At 34.1% G+C, this 14,875-nt stretch overlaps 1 protein-coding gene across 2 annotated transcripts; it reads right to left on the reverse strand.

Moving 5' to 3' along the window:
• Positions 1-777: 777 nt before the first annotated feature.
• LOC126810808 (katanin p60 ATPase-containing subunit A1) lies at positions 778-13,721 on the reverse strand. Of its 2 annotated transcripts, none has more exons than XM_050536090.1 (11): positions 13,622-13,721; positions 12,911-13,079; positions 9,003-9,196; positions 7,954-8,140; positions 7,528-7,631; positions 6,564-6,669; positions 5,802-5,960; positions 4,071-4,197; positions 3,627-3,758; positions 2,053-2,179; positions 778-1,744 (listed from the first exon to the last, which is right to left on the reverse strand). In XM_050536090.1, the coding sequence occupies exons 2-11, from the start codon at positions 13,076-13,078 to the stop codon at positions 1,546-1,548; spliced, it is 1,503 nt and encodes a 500-aa protein (XP_050392047.1). In that variant the 5' UTR covers position 13,079; positions 13,622-13,721; the 3' UTR covers positions 778-1,545. The 2 variants fall into 2 exon arrangements, with proteins under 2 accessions (XP_050392047.1, XP_050392046.1); XM_050536089.1 differs by lacking the exon at positions 5,802-5,960 and adding an exon at positions 6,048-6,206.
• Positions 13,722-14,875: the final 1,154 nt, after the last annotated feature.

Raw genomic sequence — 14,875 nt, forward strand, 5'->3', positions numbered from 1 at the left:
GCAGGGTATTACGTGAAGCCCTTGATAAGATGTATGTAGATAAAGCCTTCTATTGAAGATGTATAAGAGTAGGCTGTAGTGCCGCTGTCCAGGCAAAATTTCCCCCAAAGCACACTGTATGACATATGCCTGTCTTGATTAGCACAGTTCGAAGCAGAACAGGAGGAAGTTAAAACCAGTTTCATTTCATTTCTCAGGTTTTATACGTATCAGCATATTTTGTCTTTGGTGAAAGTCCAGATGTTTAGTTCTCTCTAACAAGCTATCACAATGAAACAAAGTACCAATAATTGTTGATAATAAAGGTTGAGCCAGTGTATATAGTGCTGGATAATTAACCAGGATGTCACGGTTTCAATCTATTAGTTAATCAAGAAGTGCCTCAGGTTTTTCCAGAGGTGCCTGGCAAGGAAGGTGTTCACCTATAACAATCATTGAATTGTAATTTGATGAAGGATGGGCAGAAACGCCACTGTCTGGGCAAATCATTAGTTGTCCATTTCATCATTAATACAGCACAAAATAGATTACATCATTAAATTCCTTGTAATAATCCTGGCTATTATGAAGTTATTCTAATATTTAAAGGTTTAATTGTTTGGTCTCTTATAGAGAACAAACCCACAACAAAATGTATATATTGTAGATAAGGAATCAAAATGTTTAATCTGCAGTTTGTGTCACACATCAGACAGGTCATCATCCTGCATCAACAAGTTTTGACCGATAATAACATTCTAAGAAAGTTTAAAGGAAAAAAAACAATTTCGGTAAATGTATAATATACATATTTTAATATCGATAGATGTAGTCCAGTGTATGTATATGCAAATTATTTTATAGAGATCAGTAACACAATAACACATGTCAATAACCATAGAAAGAACGATGACAAATGCATAACAAATTTCTAAAATTACATAAATTACGTTTCCAAAAATTGCATTAGAACTTTTTTTTGTCTGTATAAAAGTGAAAAATCAATATTCTTCTTGGAGATAATATTAAATTTCAACATGTCTCATAAATATATAGTAAAGAGTTGCACAAATGTAAACTGAGCTTGGACAATATTTCGTTTTAGAAATACACTAAAACACACAGGACATGAGTGCTTGAAAAACAACCAGTGAATAAAGTGAAAGTGGAAAATTATAAACTTATAACTATTGACAAAACCATAAAATTATATATGTTGTCAAATCATAGTAGTATAGCACTTTACTTTGTAAAAATTATATACCAAGACATACTGATAAACAATAACAAAATCTGTTTATATTCAAATAGACCACTGCAATATATAAGTAATAAATTCTTCAGCGAAAAATGTGCCATCAACCACATAATAATGAAATATGAATATATACACAAAACACCAATGATTCAAATTAATTTTAATAGTATATACAATTAAATAAAGATGTATTTCGACAAATAATGATAACTATTTCAATTGAGTGATAATGTGAGACAATCAAAATAAAATGATCCTTATTGCCTTTAAGTTCAAGTTTAACATTGCGATTACATTGCATTCTAAAATTAAACAGATCCAAATTCATTCATCCATTTTTCATATTTTTCTAAATCTTCTTTCGACACACTCTTGTTAACTTTGACAATGGCTTCATCAAAATCTTCTAAAGTAGCTGGAGCAATCAGTTCATCACGCGGAATATTCTTGATTTCATCAGGTCGTAAACCTCGTATCCTCTTACGGAATGACATCATGGCAGTATCTCTGTGTACAAAACATAAATCATGATGAGATAAATGTAGTGCCTTGAAATTTGATATTTGTGAGTATATTGTACTTTGTCAAAATAAAAACATAAAAATAAAACAAAACCTCCCACATCAGATTTTGGGGAAGGATTGTCTGAGAACCAGAATATTTTCTTTATATGGCCTGACATTGATTTCAGAGTTTCAATGACAGATAATAACTCCATGGAAAATATACATATTTGAATACTGTTTATAGACCAAAGGGTGACAACAATATGCATTTTATGAATAACTGAATAAATAATTTATGAAAGTACTTACCTGCAAACATTAGTAATATCTGCACCAGAATAACCATCTAGTTTTATAGCAACCTCTTTCAGATCAACTTCGTCACTTATTTCAACTTCTCTAAGATTTATATTTAACAACTGTATTCGTCCTTCAACTGTAAATACACCACAGAATGTCAAACACATACCATATTTTTTGGTGTATTAGGCGCATGCGTAGATAAGGCGCAGGGCGAGTTTGGCAGAGGTGTTTCAGGGAATAATAGAAGTGCATGGTTTAGGCAGCGCCTTGTGGAACATGTGCCATACCATAAGTGACTCAAATACACCTGCCATCTCCAGTTCCAAACTCTACGGTTTACAGTTATAATAATTACCGATATTTAGCTGTATCAAGCTTTATATATATTTCTTTATGAAATAACAAATTTTATATACAATTTTTTAATTGCATAAGACTTTATATTAATCATAACTTTTAATTGCTTTGTTTCATAACTGAAATGGTAATTCTGGCGCTCGTATGGTAGTCAAATTGTCGTTTAAGTCCCGCCCACAACAAACATCAGCGTCTATTACATCCTGTTGAATTCACAAGCAATTGGCTGTGATAAATGAATAGGTATTGATGATAAACAAATGAAATAATAATGATCAGCTACTCTTAACTTAAATCCTGACTACCGGTAAGAGAAAAAATAATTCTAGTTTATTTATACTATCCAAACAACTAACAATCAAACGGTGGCGTCCATTGCCAATTAGATCTATCAGTAACATAATACAATATTATTTTTAATACCAATCAAAGAAACAATGATTTTGTGAACTACAAACAACTTCATAAAGCATATGGTGACAACTACTCACGGTAGATAATTAATGAAACCTGTCAATTATAACAATGGATCAATCAATGAATCTATGTTGCATGAAAACTAGCGGTAACTTGAAACGGCTAGATGTAAAATTTACAGCAATGTATGAAAACTAGCGGTAACTTGAAATGGCTAGATATAAAATTTACAGCAATGTATAGAAAATACCAACAAACCTTCTAACAAATTTTAAAAATGATTTATTCAGAATGGTTAATTATAGTTTCAAATTCTGACTCGTCTTCATCAAAACGGAGGCGATGTATTCAGGTGTTGTGTAATACAAGTTTTAATTAAATAATCAGAACAGCTTGATTAAACTAATCAATCTGATTAAAATACACATCTATATTTCCTTTCATTTTTTTATACTTTCGATGGCATCTACTACATGAAGATCTGACCAGTTGTAGTGGGACGTCGTGTCTGATGTCATACGAGCGGCTTTTGACCCATGACATCAGACATTTGATTAACCAATCAGCATTGATGTTTCTAGTGGTTTACCCACAGTTCAGTGCAACTCACGCCATTTTAACAGACCATTTGATTGGCTAATCACTCATGTCATCCAGAACGCGGGATATCTAACACATATCCTAGTGTAGTAAAGACAAGTGAAATGAAAATTTGAACTATATAAAAAAAAAGAAACGAAATAGGATCTGTGTTTCAATCAGATTGTTAAACTAATTTACATATCATAATTAAAAACTGTAGTTACCACTAGGTAATGGAATGTAGATTCTTTTTTCCAGACGTCTTCGTAAAGCTTCGTCAAGGTCCCATGGAAAATTTGTAGCTGCTAACACCATGACTGTTTTAGTTGGATCATCTCCACAAACTCCATCCACACCTTTTAAAAATTAAAAACACAAACCATTGGAATTTTCAAAACAAGTCTAATAATTTCAAAGATAGGCTAATATCTGTTCACACCAAATGCCATATGATGAATTTACTTCATACTGTTTTATTTAGAAATAAAATGAACTCTTTACCCTAGAGTGTCGAAAGGATCCTGAAAAACAAGTCTGCGAGTGATAACCAGAAACTGTTCAAATTCTACTGGATTCTTTGTTTTACTAAAAATAGTAAAAACAGATTGGATGATACATGTAAGCTCTTTAGTAAACAATAATTAGTTCATTTAAGATATAGGTCTTACCATCCATCTGTACGAGTAATTCTGATTTTACTCTTCTACTGGCTTCATGTTCAGTATCTGATCCACGTTTGGCACAAATAGAATCTATTTCATCTACAAATATGGTGCTTGGAGCATAAAATCTAGCCTACAATAAAAACATTTGATGCAAGTTGAAATAATACTACAAAGTAAGATCATTTGTCAAGTCTGTAAACTTGCATAAAGAAACTAAACTGTACCCAGATTTGGAGTTTGTGGTCTAAGGGGAGACAACTCATGTCATATTACCTCCCTTGGAATTGACTATACATTTTGTACAAATTTGATTTATTACAGTATACAATAACAAAAAAAATATAAAAAATAACAGAAAATGTATTTTAATGCCTGCTTTGTTTATCTAAAAGCTTCAACATAATGGGATTTTTTAAAAATCAATACAAATACCAAAATTACAAAAAGGGCTATTTTGTTTCCCCAATTTGTAAGAAAAATAGTTTGGCTGAAAGATGCTAATTGTTTTTAGTGTATTACATTCTATTTTGTAAAACAGGATTTTCTGAACCTAATAAATAATGAATGAATTGGGTAAAGATCTAGCTATAAAAATGGGAAGAAATGCTGCCCAATATTATTTTAGGATGAAACATAGAAAAATGAAACAGATGAAGATATTGAGTTTTTAATGAATTGATGAAATAACTTTATATCTATATTATGAATATTCTATACCAATTATATATTTATATTGAAAACATGAACATTTATCTATTATCTATCTAATCCTCACTATATTAGATCTTGATTATTTTGATTCACTTAAATCAGCAAAATTATAAAACAAAAAAAAACTCATTTATCTAACATGTCAATTAATACAGTATCTCTATGGTTACAGATAAGTGATCTTAAAGTTGAGTCAAACACTAAAAATTATTATACACTCTATCATGCATCAAACTATTTAGTGAATAAAACATCCTGTATCGTCTTCCGCTTTTTCATAATTTTAAAAGTATTACAATGGCTTTCAGTGACAACCAAAGTCAGTTTTTTCTTCAGCCCAGTTTGGGTGTTTCCACTGGCAAGATTCTCAATCAAGAAGCTTTTCGCTTATCCTTCAATTTTTAGTGAGATGGCATTAATACTAACGATAATGGTGGTATTGAACATGAATAAAAAGTCAATGAAGCACCACAATTTGACTGATTAAACCGGGCAAAGTGTCAAATTATTCACTGTTACTCTGATATTGTTTATTTTTTTCAAATATACATACAAAAAAATCATCTGGCAAAATTTGGATTTTGAAGGAATAATATTGGGTATATTAGTGGGATTTAGAAGTGGGAGTATCCAGGAGACTACTGACAAGGTTAAACAGTCAACACTACTCCTTGTCATGAGAGATTGAAGCCATGACCCTTGCACATGTATAGATAACTGAGGACTTATAATCTACAGTTCATGCATTAGACCACCTAATATATTATTTTTACAGATTAACAACACTCTTTTCAATACAACACTGGATTAAAAGATAAAATACACACAATTTTATAAACTTGCAAGAATGAAGAAGGCATATTAGTAATTTTATGAATTGTTAGCTTTAGTGAACAGCAATATTTGGTGAAATTATTGTCTGATTAGTATTAAGGTGGACAATCATTCCACTAAAACTATGCAAACTGCAAGCAGGACTAAGCTATAGATGGTTAATATATTATCACACCACATGCCACCTACCATCTCAAACAAGATGCGAACTAGCTTTTCAGATTCTCCATGATACTTTGATGTCAAAGACGATGTAGACACATTAAAAAAGGTAGTTCGGCATTCTGTAGCAACAGCTTTAGCGAGTAATGTTTTGCCAGTGCCTGGAGGTCCGACCATCAACACTCCCTGATTACAAGGAGAGAAAACAAGGGCATGCAACTATGTTAGAATTATTAGGATATATATATATTTGGATCCGCATATTGTGCTTACCATTTCAAAGAGCAGACGAACAAGTTTCTCTGATTCTCCTCGGTATTTTGAAGTTAAACTTGAAGTGGAGACATTAAAAAATGTAGTGCCACATTCGGTTGCCACAGCCTTGGCTAGAAGTGTTTTGCCTGTTCCAGGTGGACCCACCATTAGCACTCCCTAGAAAAAATGGTTTTCCTGCCAGTCTTTGGACATACATATAGTAAATATTACATTCAATAACAATTACTAAAACTTACTTTTCAGTTATGAAAATGGTACAATAAATTACACAATTATAATTGAATGGCTTACAGTCAATGCTCCCTCTTAAGCTCTGCAAACAAGTTTGAAGACATACAATAAAAAAATCTTCTAGTTTTCATTTTTAGACTCTGATTTACCAATACTATTTTGTGAGACAGATTGATAGGATGTCTACATTTGTAAAAAATAAAAACTAGGGGGAATGTTGCTTAAAATATACTTTAAAAATTCCGTTGGAAGTTTATTTTGATCAAATCTTCAGTTACTTACTTTCCAGGGGCGTCGTATTCCTTTAAAGAAATCTGGCACTATAAGAGGTAATACCACAGCTTCTTCTAACAATTTCTTAGCTTCAACTAGCCCTGCAATATCATCCCTACAACACACAAACAAAACATCAGTCACCAACAAAACAATGATAAGTCTTTAAATTAATCAGAGGCTAAGCATGTAAGGTGCTAACTAGCTCACAGGTCTTGGTTTTATCCCAGTTTTATCCAAGAAAGTTCATCAGGATTTCCAGTGTGGATTTCTCTCGGTCATGGTGCAGGGAGAGGGACCTGGCAATGAAAACCAAGGTCCTGTGTAAACTTTGGATTGTAGGTAAAAGCAATCTGATTAAAATACAGATCTATATTTCGTTTCATTTTTATACTTTCGATGGCCTACACTACATGAAGATCTGACAAGTTGTACAAGCGGCTTTTGACCCTATGATGTCAGACATTGATTAATCAATCAATTACCCATAGTTCTGTGCATGGCACGACAAGAAGTCGCTGTAACAGACCGTTTCATTGGCTTATCCCCCACTACAACCAAAACGCCAGTAATATAACAACTCTTCCAGATCCTAGTGTAGTAAAGACAAGTAAAACGAAATTTTGAACTATAAAAAACGAAACGAAATAGGATCTGTGTTTTAATCAGATTGAGGTAAAAGAACCCTTGACCCATCAAAAATAAATGACAGAACAGTAGGACATTAAACCCCATTTCATTTATAGCGTTCAATCTTTGGCCGAATAAATAGCTCAACTTAATATTAACTTCAACACTTTTCTAAATGATATCTTTAATAATCTGATAATACAAGGTAGTCTTTATAAAAGTTGTTCGAATTATTTTTACATAACAATTCAAAATTACATATTTGAACTTTATTTGTTCCAATTACTATTACATAACACTTTAAAATAAACTTTATAAATTTATATCAAAGATATGTACATACCAATGAACATTAGGATTTTTTTGTAATATGTCTCTTTCTAAATGTTCTACCAAGTCTTTATCATAACCGGAGGGATCAAACTTTTTCTCCCCATCTTCTTCTTCCTAGTTGAGGAAAGAAAATATTATAAATTAGACTGTTTTAATCATATGGAAAAGGTGTGAAAACTAATCTACTATATAAATGATAATATTGGGCTCCAAACAATGATGGTTTTAGATACATGCATGGGATCACAAATTAGGAAAATGTATGTTGATTGAATCTTTGACATTGCTACCAGGTTGGATGAACATATCATTAACACAATTATTACATTATTTATATAGTGCAGATTCCACTATAAAGTCTTTGAATGTATTTAAAAATAACAATAATGATTAATTACATTGATACAATTTCAGAAAACTAACCAACAATACTTACTATCTTTTTCTTATCTTTACCCTTGTCTTTAGCACCTTTATCAACTACATTACCATAATTTGGTCCTCCTCGACCCCGGTCTGGTTGAGCAGAATTACGTGATGGAGCAGCTCGTTGTCTGGATCTATTATCTTGTCTTCTAGGGGCAGGTGCAGCCTTTACACCTCCTCTTATATTTGGGGATGGTCTAAAACATAAATTAGTAAATAAGCTAATTCATAAATGTTGAATAACCCCAAGCAAAGAAAAAAAATAAGACTCCAAATAAAACATCACAATAAAGACCTGATACTATCCTCCCTTTCCTATCCGTTTGAAAAAAGACAGAATCTAGGTTACAACTAAGTATCTTACATTTTAAACCTAATTAACGTCGCTGACCCTGATCGTGCATTTTTTGTTTGGACAATATATAATTTTTCACAGTTTAATCCACATCCAAAAAACAATCCTAAAATATCAGAATTCAGTGGGATTAAAAAGAGGCCCATAAAAACATTCTATCTTACACTTCTTCTAAAAGGCATTAGTGTCTTTACATCGTTTACACATAATGCCAAATGTTTTGAAATTTTCAATTCATTATACATGTACATGCATCATTGCAAATACTGAACAGAATTCAACCATTTTCGGATTAATATCATTTTCAGAGATTTAACCTTCATAATAATCATAATATTAAAAATCAGTCAAATAATGATAAAACATTTCAAATATTCTACAGCAGTGTCTAAAATTCATGTCGGTCCGTTTTAATAAATAACTAATCGGACTGACATCTTTTTATTTTGAAGATGGTGGGTTGGTTATCACTTCATAGGTTTCTTTAGTAAATACTAGATTTTTAGATCCTGGAGCTAGTAGAGGACATGTATTGTACAAGGCACAGTAAGCTCGTCCTTTACTAACACTTGCTATCATGATTATATTGGATTTGCTTCTCTCATTATATAAGGTTCAATTTCAGGTAAACTCAATTTTGTCCCATGTGTCTATATTCTGTTTCTTGGTTATCTAAAATAAGTTTATGAATTTATTATGTGTACCTATGTTCAACGGGTGTTGGTGGTGGCCATACATCAGGATCTCTTGTTGGTTCTTCATGTCTTGCATAATCATCAAAAGACATAGGATTACCATAGTTAGCATGATATGAATGACTATTATCCATTTTAAAGCTATTTAAGGTTTTATTTATATCTTTAACATGTTCATATTCCTGTGATATCTGTTGCTTGACCTATAAAAGGATTGAAAATACGCTAATCAAATAACTCAAATCAAATCAAACAGGACATCCATGTAAGCCCACATTAAGACTACATTTTATATTATCCATCTAAGGCAAAAAATACCTGAAAAGTGTCTCAATCTTTTCTGCTGAAACACTTGTTTCTATTTAATATTAGTCTAATTTGCTTGATATTTTTAATCTTTAGCAGAAGCATAATTAATCCTCTCTGATCTGTAGAAGATTGGCTGAGTTTTGGCAGAACATAATCTGTCAAAAGGATTAGGGACCTATTCACACTTAAACATCAACAACATACAAGGGGTAGGCTTAATGTAATATCAAAATCTGAATTTTTTCTACCTGCACTGCAGTTACTATTGCAAAACTATTAGAAAACATTTAAAGCCCAATATAATAAAGCTTTTAATAAAATACAGTCTTAAAAGACATTATTTGTAGGCTACATAAGTAATGTCAACTGTTTAACCCTTCATTTGTCAATCAATAGAGCAATACTGTTTAATTTTTAATGTCGACTTGACACAGAGTATGTCATTTTGGGACTAACACATAGTTCAATTTTATTTCAATAATTTTCTTGCGTATTGGGGTCTGCAGGGGTCAAAATTCGTGAAATTGGAACAAAGAAAAAATGCCACAGTAATTCCTTCTTCACTACGGCAACTTTTATGTACACTGAGGCAAAACTTTTAATTTACTTTCGTCACTACGGCATTTTTTAAACTGGCAAACTTTGATTGATACTATGAATCCGTTTTATATCTTCAAAATCAGGCGGTCTAAAAATTCTTGCAAGACTGCGAATCTACTTAGCGACATAATCCACAATTCCACCAAATATAAGTATCATGATACCGAACTTGCATTTTAAATGAATACTTTGCCGTTGAGGTGATGAATTCCAATTCTAAAATACCCGTAATACCGTAAACTTATTATCAAAAGACGACTTCACACTTACAAGTGCATGACATTATATTTAGTAATTTACATGTACCTCGTGCGACGGACATGTAAGTAACGCCCCCTGGAAATCCCTACTCACATCCTGTCTATATTTACACTAAAAATTATATTATATGACACATTTTCCCAACCTAATTATTTGATTTGGTCAAATCTTCCAGTAAATTATTCATAACCAATATTTCTGGAAATTGTTTTGAACTTCTTAAATGATTTTAAAATACACCAGACAATGAGCCGTGTACATTTCCATTCCAGCATGTGATGTTACGGTAGAATTATACTATTCAAAAAAAGTAGGGGATATTTGATTTTGGGGGCATAATACTAAAATATGCAAATGACTACGAAAAAAGTCACTATAGAACCTAACAGAAGAAACATTTCCAGTTACATGTGACGCCCAAACGCACCAATAGCTACCGCATGGAATGCAGGTGATGCTTGGGATCATCATGGGGGTCCAACCCAAGATTTGCACGACTCTGACTTTGAATGTTACAGTCATTGTGGCATTGAATTCCAGGGTGGAAACATCAGTTTAATTGTTTTAGTGACCAGAAAACAAATTTTGATATGCGTCGGCTTACCCAAAATGAAAGGTTACGTGCCCTTGGCATGCTACAGATCGGCACAACACAGGCGGTTGTGGCGCGGACGATGAATGTTTCTCAGTCTGTCATAAGCAGGCTATGGTCCAGATACCGTGATACACAATCTGTACAGGACAGACCACGCTCAGGTCGACCAAGGGCGACAACTCAAGCCCAGGATCGATTTATCCGTACCTTGGCCTTAAGAAATCGTGTCATCACAGCAAATCAGATCAGCGCTCGTCTTCAAACAGACACTGGTGTGAGAGTGAGTGGCCAGACGATTCGGAAGCGACTGCATAGGGGTCACCTTCCCGCCCGACGTCCTCGCGTGATCCCTTGTTTGAGAGATCATCACATTCAGGCAAGACGTCGTTGGTGTAGGGATCGTCAACACTGGGATAATCGACGCTGGAGCAATGTGATGTTTTCAGATGAGTCAAGGTTCACTGTTGATTTTTTGGACAGACGTAGGAGGGTGTGGCGTCGTCGAAACGAGCGCTTCCAAGACGTTAACGTCATCAGACATGATCGATTTGGGGGTGGTTCTGTTATGGTGTGGGGAGGCATCACTGTTGCTGGAAGAACGGCTTTACATGTAATTGCAGGGCGTGTTACAGGCCAGTACTACCGGGACAACATCTTGGCAGTCCATGTTGTGCCGTTCGCACGACGTCATGGCCGCCGTTTTATCTTCCAGGATGACAACGCAAGATGTCACAGGGCCAGGATCGTTACAGGTTACCTCCAACAACAGAACATCACCACATTACCTTGGCTAGCACTGAGTTCCGACCTCTCCCCCATCGAGCATGTCTGGGACATGCTTGGACAGAGGTTACGTCAACGTCAACAACGTCCTGCCAATGTCCAAGCACTTCCTGCTGCGTTGCAACAGGAATGGGACAATCTGGACCAAAATGACCTTAGACGTCTCATTAGGAGTATGCCACGTCGAATCAATGCTTGTTTGGCAAACAGAGGAGGATTTACCCGTTACTGACTTGGTTGTGATGCTGTGGTAACTTTGCTGTTTGACCCCGGGTATCATTTTACCCTTATAATGGTCAGTCTGTGCCTTACTTAGTCTAATGATAATTTGGAATAAATCGATGAATGTGAACTTCATTTCATTTTGTCATTTGTTTCTTCGTCAGTTTCATTAGGTGACTTTAATAACACTTAAAAATCAAATATCCCCTACTTTTTTTGAATAGTATATGTCAGATGGCTTGGGGGATACGTGGTTTATTTATTTAGATATGAATACTTCATAATGCTATAAACTAGTGTCAAACAGATGAAAACATGCGTAGATGGTGTGAAATTCATTGTTATTAAATTGGCTGCTATTTGACTTCCAACTATCTGAGTAACCGTACGATGGGACGACTGAACGAATGCCGCATGACGCTTGTGTTATCGCTATCTGTGTTATGTATGTCCGCTAATGTGATGCCACGGTAAATAGCCCCCAAAAAGATTCCACACCGTTCGATCTATTTTTAGCTGTGTGGTTCGAGATCTAACTCGATAGAAAAATGCAGTCATGAGAACTCGGGAAAGAAACAGAACAATAAATTCCTACTTTCGATTATGCCGTGGATTATGCAGGTATACAACGGCGATTTCAGTGTCAACATCGTCAAATTGCCGTGGTGATATACTTAAATAAATTACCACGGCTAAAGATCCCGTAGTCATAATTTATTTTCTACGGCAATTTCGTTAAATACTACGGCAATTGCCGCGGGTTTCGTCGTGAATTTTGACCCCTGGTCTGTAGGTTTGGAAGGATACCATAGGACCTGGAGTAAACTCATAATGTTGGACAGACGACCCTACTAATTGTCACGTACAATCAAGGAATCGGAACCACGCCATTTGACTCAATGACAGACCTTATGATCTAATTTACATGCATTCTGTCACCCAACCCCCATTGTCAATCAATAGATCTATCAAAACATTATTAAACAATTTAACACACCAGATTAACTGATTAGACTATCACCAGTTAATTATATAATCAAACAATCATTTCAAAGAATTTAGAATGTACCTACAAAAGTACAAATTACTCTAAAATCAATTTTTGTTTTGTTTATGGAAGCTTAATGTCCACTCCATTCAATATTACCTGAGACCACTTGTGTTTACTTGATGAATCTTTTAAGGTCTGTAATAGCTTTTGAAGCTGTTGTAAAACTCCTTCATAATAAACCATTGATGTATCATAATTACCAAGAAGGGCACTTTCTCTACCCATCTTGGTGTTTTCACTTATTTCACCAAAATTAACACTCATCCTGAAAAAAAAGCAGATTTAAGGTTATTAATAAGATCAGTAGTAGTATTACTAGTAAGCTCATTTAAGTAGGCCTAAATAATGCTGGTTAATACCACAGTAAACACCAGGTAAGGGGGGGGGCACAAATTTTATTGTGGTTGGAAAGAAAAATACATAGCATTGCCATTAGCATAGCTTTTGTTTTGATATCTAGTACTTAAATCTAGCCTAGTGAGTGCCTGGTGGAATACCTTCACAGGCCTGTCTGTAGTGAATCAGTTCATAAATTCAGACTCATGATTAGACATATTGACTGTCATTGTCAAAGGAGTCCTCAGATCAGTTCGATTCATTTTTTTCTTAACCCTGTTTCACTTGGTTTTTAGGTGTTTGTCATCGCTCGGTAGGCCTAGCTAGAATGTAGATCACCAGCCAGCCAGTTCGACATGTCTAGCCTACTCGGTTTCAGTAACGAAAGACATATAGGTTTGAAGTAATCCGTTACCATTAAGGATTTTAAGTTGGAAAAAATAACTTCTATCTAAAAAGAATCATACAAACCTTGCAAAACTGTAAAATAAATAAGCTATGCTATTCAGGAATTTTATGACTGAATCTTAAAAACGCTATTTATGGATACGCCTTTCTGATTGGACGATAGGTTTCCACAGAAATGGGAGCTAACTCGAACTATGTGAGACTGGATTTTCCAGTCTCAAAAACTGTGGCCTAATAAGTAGTTGCAGACGCTAAACTTATCTATGTTTAAAAAAAAAGACCACTTTAGTCTGTTCATTCATCCCAGTAATCTTGGATAATTATTTGTGTTCCGGAATTAAATTATTCCTAAGTCTACAGACATTAATTTGAACATGATCTCATGTAAATTTACAATATAATATTATGTGACGTTATCAGCAATTTTAGTTTTACTGCGAGTGTGACAAAAATATATATATACCGGTGGCGGTATATCTAATTTTTTTTAAATTACTTATTTGTTTTACTCGTGACGTGTATCGCCTATACCCATTAGGGCTGTGAAAGCCCCAATTTGGACAGAAAACTGATACAATAGCTAATATGCGCGTTCTTTAATTGGTTCTATTTTTTTTATCTGGATCGAGTTTAATTAGTTTAAGTTAGGTAGAATTCTAGTGTCGCTCTCATCACGGACTTCAATATTTTAAATGTAGATGAAAATGTTAGTCCGCGATTCAAGCTGCTTCTTGTGACGTCCCTAATTAATTAAGTCCTAACAAATCTGTCAAAAAACAAATTGTTCAGTGAATTAAGGCGAGCGCAGCCAGGTGGAAGCCAATTAGGCCTACCTCTATAAAATCATACGCGGGAAACTGAAAAAAAATTCATTAAGATAAAATTGTCTTTGGATTATGTGTCGTATTCATGCACCGATCATGCCCATCGAAACGGCCGGCGCAATCCTACAGTACGCATGTACATATAGCATAGCCACATCAGTCATCAGCCATGGCATGGACTGATCTGGCTAGAACGCCACTATAAGCGTTTAAAAATCGTAAATTAACGACGCTATAGACAAGAATAAGGTGGTTAAATTAATTGTTTCCAGTCTACCTAAAATATTTTTGGGGAATCACGCGCAGATATACCACCGGTACATGAAAATATAAAATAAACTTAGAACTAAAGATAAAATCCAAATTTTAGTAGATACTTCAATTTTGATTGGCTAAGCACTAAAATCAATCTAATATTATTCAATCAAGTTACTAAAATTTGCATTTTATCTTAGTTAAAATTTCGTGAAACATGCGCCCCAGGAGAAAAAAA

This window comes from Patella vulgata, chromosome 2 (assembly GCF_932274485.2).
Source record: "Patella vulgata chromosome 2, xgPatVulg1.2, whole genome shotgun sequence".
NCBI classification, from domain to species: domain Eukaryota; kingdom Metazoa; phylum Mollusca; class Gastropoda; family Patellidae; genus Patella; species Patella vulgata.

Bases quoted from the DNA above. Each gene is read 5' to 3' on its own strand.
- LOC126810808 (XM_050536090.1), bottom strand. From the start codon at position 13,078: ATGAGTGTTAATTTTGGTGAAATAAGTGAAAACACCAAGATGGGTAGA. The intron at 7,632-7,953 runs GTAAGTATTGTT...TTCCTCAACTAG, and splicing joins GTAAAGATAAGAAAAAGATA to GAAGAAGAAGATGGGGAGAA. The intron at 1,745-2,052 runs GTAAGTACTTTC...TTTTGTACACAG, and splicing joins GATATTACTAATGTTTGCAG to AGATACTGCCATGATGTCAT.